General features: G+C 48.3%; 1 protein-coding gene across 4 annotated transcripts in view; it reads left to right on the forward strand.

Annotated features, from left to right (window-relative positions):
• The window catches only part of NCAM1 (neural cell adhesion molecule 1), a 321,012-nt gene that overhangs the window by 272,014 nt on the left and 34,874 nt on the right, over window positions 1-14,124 (forward strand). For all 4 annotated transcript variants that reach the window (XM_079929222.1, XM_079929223.1, XM_079929220.1 and 1 more), the window contains exons 9-13: window positions 5,121-5,271; window positions 5,577-5,761; window positions 6,113-6,209; window positions 6,517-6,687; window positions 8,311-8,442. In XM_079929222.1, coding sequence (XP_079785348.1) covers window positions 5,121-5,271; window positions 5,577-5,761; window positions 6,113-6,209; window positions 6,517-6,687; window positions 8,311-8,442 — 736 coding nt within the window. The remainder of the gene's footprint in view (window positions 1-5,120; window positions 5,272-5,576; window positions 5,762-6,112; window positions 6,210-6,516; window positions 6,688-8,310; window positions 8,443-14,124) is intronic.

The raw sequence follows: 14,124 nt of genomic DNA on the forward strand, positions 1-14,124 counted from the left end.
GCGTGTTCCTCTGTTCTCACTTTCTTCTTCATGCCAACATCATGTGACATAATTCAACACCTCCATCCTCATGTCTCACAAAAGCGCCTTGCATTTAGTGGACTCTTACTGAATGTTTGCTAACTCGTTTGCATTCCCGGGATTGCATTACTGTGTCTCTGGCGTCGTTTCTATCCTTCTTCCATCTGAACGTGAGGGACAATCAGGCAGTCATGCCATCTAATAAAAAGAATAATGCATGTATGATAGTTTTGACTCCCAGTGTGAAATCAGAAAAACTGTAAGCATAGTAGATTCCCCAGTGCTGGATAAATAAAAATCTTGATGTGGGTAGGAAAATACCTAAACCCCCTTTGTGAATGCCATCTTTGATGAAGACGGTGAACGCTTAATCCTGCATGTCATCTGGGCGTCCCTCTGCCTTTAAGAACCAACTGGAACATACCATAGCACTCAGAGTTCAGTATCCTCAAAGCTTCCTGTCTTAAGGGCATACTGCTCATTCCTAATGTACCCTTCTGCTCCTTTCTTTGTTCCTTTTTTTAAAATAAAAATTTGATTTTTAATAGAATGCATGCAAAGAGTTACAAAATGCATGAGCACAAAATAGTATATTGGCGATAAGCTGTCCAATAAAATCCAAAGGAGGAAACCTACTCTAGAAGTATCTCTAGATTGTGTGGTTAGAACTAGTAGTATCACCTAATATTACGAGGAATGTTCAAGATGTTTTGGAACAGGAGCAGTCTAATATATCTGCTGGTATCCATATGTACGTCTTCCAAAGATTAGGAAAGCCTTTACCTTTGAATTCTACATCTTAATGTGCATAAGTGGGGGAAGAAAGCGGAACATAAGCTAAATCCTAAATTAAATCGGGTAGTAAACACACCGTTGAAAGTGGGCCTTGGAAAAAGTTCTGAGTTAAAAGAAGCTGCATGTGCACGGAATGCAGTGTGATACATCAGTTCTCTAAAGCAACATGTTGTAAAATTTTACTGCTTTCTTGTTGTGTTTTATATCTTGTTCTCTACAGGCTTCGTGGACTCGACCAGAGAAGCAAGAGGTATAGCTTACCTGACCACTAGCCAGTCTGTAGTTTTGAAAGCATTACAGTTCAACTCACCATTGCAGTTTAATAACCAGACATGCTAAAACTAATCAGTAATTTAGTCAGATTAACGAATAGGTCAATAGTGGTAGACGTTACTTAGCAATAGTGTCACTTTAGGATGAGCAAACAAGCTGTGTTGGGAGTGGATGAACAAATCCTTATTATTTCCTAAAACTGGATCTTATCCTCTTGCTGGTGCTGATAAAATCACATCCAGGTAATTATACTTAGAGAAATAAATGGCCCCAACTCCCAGGCCAGGCATTTTGAAATGATACAAGTTTTTTGACTCTTACCTGGTTGATGTGGCTTTGGATCATAAAGTCACAGAGTTAATGATCTAAAAACCCACTCAAGCCCTTACCTTTCCAGCTCAACTCATCTTGTTGCTCACTTATCTTATCCTGACTGGTCTTTTGGTAAATTACCACATCACATCTCATCTCGGAGCAATGCAAATGACATCTCTCATTGGTTTTCCCAAATTGCTAAACATATCTATGTTACTGTTATAGAGCATTAAGTTTATGAGATTAGAATGATTTGTCACAAATGGTTCTTTTTTTTTTTTTTTTTAAGTCAGTAGCATATTTAGCCTTTGAAATTTCTCTGACTGCTTGCTCCAGTTTGGGTAATGTGGGACTTAGTTTGAAAACTGAAGCTAAATATAAATCTTTAGACTGGAATCGCTACATCCCCAAGACCCTACTGATGATCATCCTATCATTCTTGACCAGATTTGTGTGATTAAGTGACAGATAGTGAAATAAAAAACAGTATGTTTTAGATGAAGTTCAGGAATCTCATCTATAAATACTTTTTTTTAAAAAGTAGCCTTTTCTCCAGATGGAACTTTGATATTGTATAATACTATAAATGCTGAATATGGCAATCCTGTAGACTGTATTTTAATTGGGTAAACCCATCCTCCGGTCTTTCGGAAATGATAATTATTCAGAACACATAACTCACGTGTTCCCGTCATAGCTATAAATATTTAATGCCGTTTAATATTTAAAAGTTGACTGCCTGTCCCCAGGCACTGTTGCTAGTTTCTGCACCCTGCCGTCGTCAGATCTAATTCATTATAAGCTCTCTTTGTATCGTTCCTTCCTCCACGTCGTAGGGACTGTAGTTAGGTGCATACCCTCGCTAAAACACTTGCCTCCTGTAAACACTCCCCCGGAGTGCTGTCACAGACTGGGTGTTTTTATTGCCCAAAAGTCATGCTCTCGTTGGGATTGGGGAAGGGAGAAAAGAAGGGTTAACTCTCAGCCACTCCTGAGCCACTACCCCTCTCGTTCTGCTTGGCCTTGTGCATCTTCCCCGTCACGCAGATTTAGACGGGGCTAGAAGAGGAGCTGAGATTTATCAGGGAGCATTAAGGAGATGTTGAGAGAATTGTTATTATTAGTGGAAGTAATTGGTTTACTCCCAGGAAAACAGACACCTCACTCCATTTTGCAGACGTGTCCTTATCTTAAGTTATCTCGCTCTGGACGTAATTGACTTTCAAGTGAGTTCTGCCCCCTGGGGCTCAGAAGTTCCGTTCCCTCCTATTTGTCTCAGTCAGGGATGAAGACCGTGAGTCCAGATGAGCTCAGAAGAAGGCTTGGGTCATGGCTGATTTCATTCTGTAAGTTCTGGAAAGGCTTAGGACTCTTCCCTGCAAGAAGAGAGACAAAAATGTTTTGATGAGAAGAGCAATTATAATCGCCCTTCGTACGTTTTTGCAAAACCGGGCCTTCTTGCCACAGTGATCTTTTCATTCGTGCCCAGAGTTTATCTGCTTCCTCCTCAAGTCTGGACCATCAGCATGACGTGTGGTCTGGGTGGCTTGGAGGTGGCACTCCCTGACTTTGTTCTGGTGCCAGAGTAAATCATTTCAGAGGGAGATAGTCCAATCACACTGGAGTCTGTCTGCATCCCCTCGGAGGGAGAACTGGGCGTCTGGCAAATAATTCCATCATCAATCCTGTTTTGAGCCACCGCAAAATAAAATTCTCTATGGAAGCCTGCCTACTGCTCTGCTGACATCATTAAATGAGAAAATTTTTCCAGAGAGAAATTTAGACAAGGAGACCAGAGAGGGGGGGGGGGGAAGTAAGGCTGTCAGTGCAACCATTGCCTGAGCTTCTCTTTGACCATTTTCTAGATTATTCTGAGTATAAACTGCTCATGCCCCCCTTTGTGGTTACTTGTTAATGTCCTTCTCTTACCTACAGGACTTTCTTTGCATCTTTTGCTGTTGTATCCTTCCTTATGGAAATGTTCTCTTGACTTTTGAAATATTCTGATCAGTTTTCCGTGTTTGTGGTGGCAGCCGCAGGACAAATCCTGGGTGTGTGACAAAAAATTACAGTTCAGTCGCTGGCTGGCATCACTGTTGGCTGAAGCTGTGATCTCGCTGAGATAAGCAGAAAGGCCGGGGTGAACCATGAATCCCCTCTGCCTTCATTCTGCTGTCTTGGGAGTATAGGAATGACAAGCAGGTCAGGTCAGCCCTCAGAGATACTTGCAGCATTGACCTCACACTCCTGAGGCCACGAGTTTAGGGGATGCTTCAAGATATTGTTTGGCACATGACTGTAGACTTCGGAGACAAGTGCTCCACGGCTGCCTGTGTCAGCTCCCGTTCATCCCCTGGGGTGCAGCTTCTCAGCCCATCAGCTTCCCAGCTTCCCAGGCCTCGTGGAGGCCGAGAGCCAAGGCATCTGGGCATTCCTGCAGAGAGGGGTGGCCCTCGCTGCAGTAGGTAGTGATGGTTTTGCTCGCCTCTTCTGCCTCTTTGCTGGCAGCTGTGTTCCGGCTTCTGGATATGAATGTGATGAGACTTAAATGACTGAAACAGATTAGCTCTACCAGTGATGGGACTTTTTGTGGTAGATCTGAGGCTTCTGTCAAGGCCAATGGTGTCTTGCTTTTGAGCTCCCCAAACTGGCTGCCATACGATATTTCAATGCTGGGTTTTGGGCTTCCAAACCAGCAGCTAAAAAGAACCTGAAGGCAGGTGTTCTTTAGTTCTTTCAAGACCCAGCCTCATGGGATGACGGGCGATATGCAGAGCACCCACCTGTCTATCTCTATGGAATATCGCTCACTGGACTTAAAGAGTATGGCCCAGCCTACGAGGAGCTAGACTCCTTCTTCAGATTGCCAGCTTTCTTGAGGGTCTGAACTCAGACCGCACGCCTAGACTCTTCCTAGGCCAGCCACCAGTTTACTTAAGAGTGTCAAGGGGGGAAACCCCTTGGAAATATTTCAGTGCCCATTGCCCAGGGCTCATATGCTTATTCCCTGTTTGACCGACTCTTGTAATTCCAGAGACGCAGGAAGACAATTCTAGTGTCAAGGGCTAGACTATGGTGACTATAGTGTCCAGGATCCCAAATCTGCCTGGGATTCCCTGTGTCACTGTTCCGGGAGAGGGAACCCTGTTCCCCTCACTTCCAGCTCAACAGCTCCTGAGCTCCAGATTGTTGGACTTTGTTCGATGAAATTATTTTACTTTTAAGCATCCAGGAAAGTAAGGCATCTGCAGAAATATGGATTTCTTGTATAATTTCTTTTATTCAGATTTCCCATCATGTGTGCATGCACCAAGGAACAGGCAGGTGGGCGGGGGGCTAGAAGGAAAGGACGGGAGTGCAGGTTTCCCCGAATCTCACGAGGCAGGACTGTTGCAGCTGCAACGCCTGCTGGCCAGACTTTGGCTTCCGTTTTAGATGTGCCAACCAAATCGTCTTGGGGGCCTGGGTTGTCCTTCTCAAGCCAATCTTGGCACATAGGCTAGGCTGCTTGGGTAAACTGAGTCCCGTTTTCTGTCTGGGATGCACCCAAATTCCCATAGTGCTCTCCGGAGCCTCCTCGCGAGTCGGTACCTAAAGCGAGACTCAGACATTGGCCCAGAGAGCAGAGGGCTGTGAGGCTGGTCGCAGACAGTGATGGCCCGGTCTCCCGGCCCCGCCCAGCCCCGGGCATGACGCTGTCCCTCCCCTCCTGGCAGACCCTGGACGGGCACATGGTGGTGCGCAGCCATGCCCGCGTGTCGTCCCTGACCCTGAAGAGCATCCAGTACACAGACGCTGGGGAGTATATCTGCACCGCCAGCAACACCATCGGCCAGGACTCCCAGTCCGTGTACCTCGAAGTGCAATGTGAGGAAAACGGTGGGAAGACAGGGGGCAGGGAGGGCCGTGCAGCTGCCGGGACCCGGCCCATGGTGGTTGGCCCCTGGCCATTTCAGAGCTGTGTCCCCAAGGCACCCCTTCACTCCATCCCCCGGCTTCTTACCAGTCTGCGTGTCTCCCTGTGCAGCTCATGGGAGGGGACCCCGATCTCTGCTGTCCCCCGGCACCAGCTCGGCCTCAAGGCGTGACCAGCTTCCTGGTGCCAGGAGATGGAGTGGGGGAGGGGTCACGATCGTGGCAGTCTTCCTGAGAGCTGTCGTCCTTCTTTGCAGATGCCCCCAAGCTTCAGGGCCCTGTGGCTGTGTACACTTGGGAGGGCAACCAGGTGAACATCACCTGCGAGGTGTTTGCCTACCCCGGTGCCACAATCTCGTGGTTCCGAGACGGCCAGCTGCTGCCAAGCTCCAACTACAGCAATATCAAGATCTACAACACCCCGTCCGCCAGCTACCTGGAGGTGAGACGTGGGGGCGGTGGGCAGGGTGGAGGAGGCGCCGTTTGAGGATGGGCAGGCTGCTGGACACAGCTAAAATCTTCTCACTTGCTTCTCTAGCACGTCCTGAGCGGGGGAGCCACTGGCTGAGGAAGAAAGTGAGCCTCAGCCCTCGTTTTCTCCCCGGAGCTAGACGGGGGCCTGGGAGGCAGAGTGTGCCTCTCCCATGATCCCCTTTTCTGTTCTCTCTGGGTTCAGGCTCGGCTGCAGCTTTACTGATTCTATTCTCTACTAATTTTAGTTCAATAAATAAGGATCTGAGGTGGGGGCCCATCCGTGGGACACTCGTAACTCGAGAGCTCCTTCTTTCTAAAGGTGACCCCGGACTCTGAAAATGATTTTGGAAACTATAACTGTACCGCAGTGAACCGCATCGGACAGGAGTCTTTGGAATTCATCCTTGTCCAAGCAGGTGAGCACCCCTTATGGTTGCACACCCTCACCCTTGCCGGCCCTTTTCATGACCTTCTGTGATGACAGGAGCATGGGAAGAAGAGGGGGTGAGAGTCAGGAGGCTGGGAGCTCTGCGGGCTTTGAGGATCTGGACATGGGACACGTTGGGAAAGAATTGCATGGTGAGGTGGACCAGGGGGAGACAGGATATAGACGACAAGATTCCCAAGAGTTGAAAGAAATGAGAGAGATGTGTTTCGTGATTGGGAGTTACGTCCTGGGCCAAATCAGGCTCACCTGAGTCTCCACACGTGTCCTTTCCACAGACACCCCATCATCACCGTCCATCGACCAGGTGGAGCCATATTCCAGCACAGCACAGGTGCAGTTTGATGAGCCAGAGGCCACGGGCGGGGTGCCCATCCTCAGATACAAGGCTGAGTGGAGAGCAATAGACGAGGAGGTGTGGCACTCCAAGTGGTATGATGCCAAAGAAGGTAAGTTGGAGAGTGCCGGTTTACTTTAGAATGATGGCTCTGGGCTCACGCTCACCCCTTGCGTTCACCAGATGCTGGCACCCTGACTGCGCATTTGGGTGGGGTGCACACCGCTCCCCAATACTGAGAGAGGCCAGATGCCAACACCTGCCGTCCTGTTGATGTTCCTCTGCTGCAACGCCATCACCGGCCCCCCAGGCTTAGGGTGTGGTCACATCTTATGTGGAGTTATTGGCCTTCTGCCCCCTGGTACTTCAGAACCTGGTTCTCGTGACCCTGCCGGGACAGATGAGGCCAGCGTAGCCACATGCCAAGCGGAAGCCCTGCTCAGGTGCTGAGCACAGCCAGAGGAGTCCAGTCCACCCCTGCTCTGCATATTTGAGTTCCATGTGCTTTAGGTTCTCTGCTGCCACCCATCCAGTCCTGCTCGGGTCTATTCAGGGACTGCCCTGTAATTAACCAAACGATCAGAGCCAACAAGACAGGTCTGCTCTTACGTCAATCCTATGATATATTTCCAAACCACAGATTTGAAAAATAACCCTTGGGTGACTGCAGTTTGAAGTCTCTGAGCTCGGATCATGTTTCCCTGAGGACTGAATATATTTATGTCTGACTCTCCCTTTGGGGTTTAATTGGAATAACTCAGTGAAGTAGGTTTTGTTTCTGTAGACATTTTTAATCCTGGAAATAAGGGTAGAATTGGGAATGGGCTAGGACACGGTGTCATAGCAATTCAGAGACATCTTCTAACCCAGGTTTACTGAGCATTCGTCCTGCCAGGAAGCTCCTATCACTCCTTCAGCTTTGGGGAGGGCTTGGAGGACTTTCTGGGTAATCAGGATTAGAGCTAGAAGAAAATGATCCTTGACCTCCCTGACTCCCCCCCGAAACCTCGTACCAAATCTGTGGCTTTTTTTTTTTCTAGTTAACTTTTTTATTGTGGTAAAATATATTTAACATAAAATGTATTATTTTAACCATTTTTAAGTGTACAGTTCGGTGGCATTAAATACATTGACGTTGTTGTGCAACCATCACCACTGTCCATCTCCAGAACTTTTTCACCATCCTAAGCTCAATACCCATTAAACAATAACTCCCCATTCCCTCCTTCCCCCAGCCCCTGGCAACCACCATTCTACCTTCTATATAGTTGACTAGTAATAGTCTCTGTATAGTTGACCCTTCTAGGTACTTCATATAAGTGGAATAATGCAACATGTGTCCTTTTATGTCTGGCTTATTTCACTTAGCATAATGTCCTCAAGGTCCATCCATGTAGTGTGTGTCAGAACGTCATTCCTTTTTAAAGCTAGATAATATTCCATGGTATGTATCGACCACATTCTGTTTATCCATTCATCTGTCAGCAGACACTTGGGTTGTTTCCACATTTTGGCTGTTGTGAACAATGCTGCTGTGAACGTGAGTGTACAAATACCTATTCCAGTCCCTGCTTTCAGTTCTTTTGCACATATATCCACAAGTGGAATTGCTGGATCAAATGATAATGCTATGTTCCATTTTGGGGAGACCTGCCCTGCTGTTTTCCATAGCAGCTACACCACTTCGCCAACAGCCTTTTCCTCCTTTGTGACCCTTTCCATATTTTCATGACAGCCAGCGTGGAGGGCATCGTCACCATCGTGGGCCTAAAGCCCGAGACAATGTATGCGGTCCGGCTGGCGGCCCTCAATGGCAAGGGTCTGGGCGAGATCAGCGCAGCCTCCGAGTTCAAGACGCAGCCAGTCCGTAAGTAAAGCCAGCTGTCCAGCCTCTTCCCCTGGGGGGCAGGGGGGGCCATGAGCGGGCCCATCCACTGTTCAGATGACAGCTTTTTGTCTTTCAGACCCCTCTGCTCACGGTGGTCCCATCTCCTAGTTCTCTCGCCCTCGGTGATGGCTGATACCCAGTCCCTTTGTCCTCACTTTCTTTTTTTTTTTTTTTTTTGCGGTACGCGGGCATCTCACTGCTGTGGCCTCTCCCGTTGTGGAGCACAGGCTCCGGACGCGCAGGCTCAGAGGCCATGGCTCACGGGCCCAGCCGCTCCGCGGCATGTGGGATCCTCCCGGACCGGGGCATGAACCCGCGTCCCCTGCATCGGCAGGTGGACTCTCAACCACTGCGCCACCAGGGAAGCCCCTGTCCTCACTTTCTTGAAGGGCTTGGTGACACCATCGTAGCAGCTGGTCCAGCTTGGTAGAATAACAGCCAGGGAGGAAAACCACTAACACGTGTTCTTAAAGACAATAGGAAGGATCACGGCTGCGTGGTAGGGAGGGATTTGGGTAGATTTGCTTTTGGTCACCAGGGCCCTAAGCACCCGGTGACCTGAAGGAAGACAGTAAAGTCGGTGACAGTTGACATAATTAGTTGTGGGATTTTTGATGCAGCAGAGATACTCAGTTATAGGAAAACGGAGCCTGCTGTAGAGTGTATGAGCAGCAGCAAAACCCCAACAAGGCCAATGGGAAAAACATGGCCTCTGACGTTCCTGCCTCTCCTCCCTCCCCACACCCAGAGCACAGTCGGGGTCTCCCTGGTCAAGGCCTCTTTCAGGAGTCGCTTCTTCCTGATCCCATTCAGGGTTGCAGCTCTGTCTCCATCACTCCCTGTTTCCTTAAACCAGGCATGCCGTACTTTTCCCTCCCTTCCCGCACATAGCCAGGCTCTGGGTGAGCCCTGGTCTAGTCCTATCCCTCCACAGACTGGAGTTCCTGCCCTGGGAGAATGGTGAGTCCATCCGGGTGAAGAAGGTGCTGTAGCACAGACTCCCCCAGTGGTCACAGAGCTCCCTGGGCCCTCTCTGACTCCTGGGATTAAAAAGCACGCGGGGGAATCCTTTGCTTTCTTCTCTCTGAAGCCGGGGGCCTGGGAAGTGATCCCCTTACCTCTTCCCAGAAGTAGAAAACCTGTCTCATCTTCCTCGTACAGGAATTGCTTCTTTCTGGATTTGAAGTAATTTGATAATTTGAGTTTCCAGCTCCGTGTGTTCTGCGGATCCTATTCATTTCTTTTACATCTTATTTTTTTTTCTTGGGTCTGTCTCTTGTCTTTTCTTTTCGTCTGTGTTCCATCCATGGGATATGCAGATAGCCCTCTTCCACGTAAGTGCCTCTTCATACCTCATTACCTGTTTCTATAGCGTTAACATCTGCTAGTTCTAGTTTTTAATTTAGTTCTGGTCCCTTTTGTCCCCTAGAGGCTGAAGTAGATGATATCGTCCGGGCCCTAACCACACTGACCTTAGTCTAGTTGTGCTCTTGTTAATGTCCGTAGGTTACTCCAAGAGGCTAACACTCGTCCTGTTTTAGAGCATGCAATTTTTGTGTCTTTTGAAATTGTGTTTATTTATTAATTTCTGTGTGTGACGATTACCCTGTGGCAACATTTTGCTGAGCCAAGCGTGGCGGAGGTGTGCAGAGTGTCTCTGAATAACAGGCTATAGCCCCGTCTCACCTTTAGCCGGGTTGCCAGAAAAGTGACCACAGCCTCGCCAGGCCTCTGTTCAAAATCCCTTCATGGGCACAAGAACCCGGAAGGATGTTCACATTTGCTTTTAGGAGGTGAAAGAACTGAACTCACTGCCTCTCCCTTTTCTGTCTGGCAGGATGGTAGCTGGAAGGTTCTAGGGAGAATGGGTAGGGGAACCTTGTGCAGCAGCAGCTGCGGTTGTAAAGTGCAGCATGAACTTGGGTTCAAATCACGGGTACATGCATCCTGCAGGGGAGTTAAACCCCCAGTTCTGGTCAACTCTGTTCTCTAGCAGTAGGTTACTTGCAACGTGGATTTCCATGTTTGGGAAAACCGACCAGCTACTTAGTAGCTCTACTGCCAAGAATGCAGAAAGAGGGTGATTCTCCCCAGGAAGGACACCCTAATCGTGTAAGCTATAAATAGTGGATCTGGGAGCAGGGGTAACAGGAAGCACACCTGCTGCTCCGGGAACAGAACTGTGGTCTGGTCTCAGCCTGCATAGATGCCCCCCAGACTTTGCGTCCACTGAGGCTCAGCTTCTTCCCAGGTTGAGCTCAGAATGGTGGAGGGAAGTCTTAAGCTGCACGCTCTTTTCATAAAAAGCTCCTGGCTCCTGAAAGGCACTCAGGGAAGCTTATCTTTTGGAAATTTATTCAGAAATACTGCAGCAACAGCAGAAACTAAGTAGCTCAGTGTAGGCGTTCTGAGATTTCGAGCAAGTGCTAAATCTACTCTCTCAGCAGAGTTGGTTCCTGAATGGACCGGTTCTGGAAGGATTTGGAATCGTGTGTTGGGTGGAGCTGACGGCTAGGGCTGGCAACTCAGCTCTGCCCTGATTGCATTCAGAAGGCACGAGGGCACCTTCCTCCTGGATCTTTACCTGGTCTTCGGGTGTCCTCTCCTCTAGATTTAGCAGTGAATGAAGGCCGGCTTAGTTATATGACAGAGAGGAAGGCTAGGGTCAGGCCTCCTTCTGAGTGTCTAACCAGTAACGGGGTTTTGAGTACTGAATCGGAGGAACTGGGTCTTGAAATTCAAAGGTCATAAGCAGTTTTCATTCACTGCCAGCCCAGCCTTTGTTAGGGTGAGAATTTTTTTTTTGTTTTAAAAGCCAACATTTAATTTTTTTTAGAAAAGGAGGCCTCTAGATTTTATTGTTTGTTGTCTGCCAATATGAAGATGGATAATTAACCAAGATTCCAAGAAGTCCTTTGGAAAATGGTGGGGTCAGTTCTCTATTCCAAGTCAATCGTGAGTGATACAGCAGCAGGCATTGCTAGTGTCATGAAAGGTCAGTTTTCTCAATCACCTAATAAAGGTATGGCTTAAAGAATTAAAAAGCAAACTTCTTTTAGATAAAGAGAATGTGGCACAGTTTTAGAGTTGAATGTGCCTTTTGCAATGGCTTGAGCGGAGTAAGAGAATATTATGCTCTCACTAGAGTTGGTTCTTATGGACTTCCCTTGCACCCTCATAGCCTTCCAAGAGTTGCTGAAGTGAGGATGTTTGCCCAAGGGGTATCCTGTCATGCCTAGAGCCATCCTGAGAAAAGGTTACCTTGGAAGGAAGATGCCAACGTTTGCCACTGCCAGAACAAACCCCAGTTATTGCTGCTAGAAAATGAGGATAAGTTTTAGGAAGGACCTTCTCTGAGTTCTCACTCCCATTCCTTGAAAGACACAAAGGCTGTCTGAACTTGAACAAAATCGGCCATCAGTTTAGCTGTGGGCTTACACCGAGCCCAGGAACCAGGGGTGTTGGTTTCTGAAGCTGGCTTATCTTGGCCACGGACAGTGCATTCCCCTGCTGTGATGTCGGGGTGCAGGTGCACAGCCTGCTCCTGTAGCACTGGAGGTAGGCGCTGGGTACACCCCACCTCCAAGGAGGAGACAGTATAGGGTCAGCAGGGGCTGGCACCCGGGACAGAGTCAATGCTGCCGGCCCCTCCGGGTTGGGAGGCGTAGGGGAGAGCCATTCCTCAGCACTTGAAGTTTGTTGAAATGTCTCAATATTAGTGTTGCTCTCATGGTTCCTTAATAGACTACTCCACATTTGGGGGCATGAATATGTCAAAACAGGGATGAGCAGGTGAAACTAGCCAATATCTCAAGGACACCTGCTTCGGAGCGGCCCGATTTGAAAGCCGGGCTTACCTGTTGGGAGGTCCCTTTGTTTCTGTGAAGGCAAAGGAAGCTGTGGCTCTAATGGGACAAATGGAATTCCAACCTGGGAAAAAGTCCCTGTTTCACGTATTTTTAGGCCAGATGTCTGCGTGCTGTCAAGAAACTCTTAGGTGGAAAGTTCACAACCTCTGTTTGCCCTGAGAGGGGCTGCTTCCCTCTCAGAGCTGCTAAAGCCCTAAAGAAATGATGTGACAATTTATTATGACTCTTTCCTCCACGAATGAACCACACACCTTCAGAATCTCATTGCCTGAATGTTACCTCTTCATTTGCTTCCGTACCATGAAGCGACACAGGCAATTTCTTTCCGGGTATAAAGGTTATAAGTGAGTCTCTACTTTTTAACAGAGGCATCTTGAGACTCTTTTGCTTTCACAGTTTGCCCCCTAGATGGCACATGGCAAGTAGAAGTTAAAGCATTGTAATATATTGTGGTTAAAGCACATAAAATCCTATCCCTTTGCCAGAATGATATGGACAATCACGCGAACGATTCAAGCCAATAAATACATAAATAAAAAGGAAAAAAAGGAGAGAGAGATACGCTTTTACCAGAATTAACCAGGCTATCATGTCATGATGAGTTAGTAGCCTGTCTTGCTCTGATTCCAGTGACATTGTACTCGATGGTTCAATGAGGTACCCTCATCTGGAAGGTACGAGAAAGACAGAACCATGAGTGTCAACGCAATGTTGGAGATGCAGTGATGTTTTTCCAAATGTTCGTACAGCTCTCAAAGGGGACTATGTGTTGTGATTGCTGATGGAGCAACTTCTGAATGTTTGCCAATGAAAAACTAAAGATCCCTTCGGTGTCCAAAACGTCTCAGATGCACCATTTTAAAGGTTCTCCATGCAGAAAGTTGGTTAGCATTAACTTTGTTAGTCCCGGCCCCTCGAACATTCCCTTTCTCTCGAGGGCAAGAATGACACTCGATGTTAATTCGCTTTGCCCCCTGTGCACACGGCAGCAGCCAGAGCATCACATTTCATAGGGTTTGGAGGGCAGCAGTGGCTGTCGTACCATCCAGATGCCGAACCATCCCCACCCCGCCCAGTCACAAACATTAAGGAGGATAGTTGTTTCTGTTTCCTTGGGACCCTGAAATCAGAGAGTGAGGCACACAGGTTGTGCTATAAATACACGCCACCCACGTAGGTATATGCCTATGTATACACATGAAGAGGTAGGTAATGGCAAAACCAAAGTGCTTTTCCCCTCTTCTGCTGGTTCACCTTAAGCTGGGGTCCAAGTTCCCTTCCCTCCTGACACCTGAGCCGATGGAGACAGCTGGTCCTGCGGAACCGGCTCTTTGTTTTCAGGCAGGGTTGGAGGCCTCTGCAGCTGTTCCTGGCCCAGTCCCTTACCTGAACCGCAGGGCCTGGCAGGCGCACAGGCTCAGGGTTTGAAGTCAGAGAGGCCCTGGTCTCTGCTGGGCCGCCGGCCACCTGTTCTCACGCATGGGGTTCTCCTTCCCACTTCTAACTCGCTTCAGCTTCTCTTACTGACATGCCCGGGTTGCCTCTTCCATTCTTCCCTTCAGTATCTGTGTGCCGCGATGATCTTTTTTCCCCTTTTTTTTCACCTTCATTTTTCTTTCCTCAGCGGCTCCTGCTAGCTATTCCACCCCTGTTCCATTGTCTCGTCCGGATAGTGAGTATCATTTTCTTCATCCATCTCTGCAGGTTGCTTGCTCTCTGCCAGCCACAGTGGGCCTGCCTCACGTTACCTCCCTTACCAGGTGCTAATTCCACTCTGTGGGTGGAGAGCAGC

Source organism: Stenella coeruleoalba (assembly GCF_951394435.1).
Source record: "Stenella coeruleoalba genome assembly, chromosome: 8".
In the NCBI taxonomy this organism is placed as follows: Eukaryota; Metazoa; Chordata; class Mammalia; order Artiodactyla; family Delphinidae; genus Stenella; species Stenella coeruleoalba.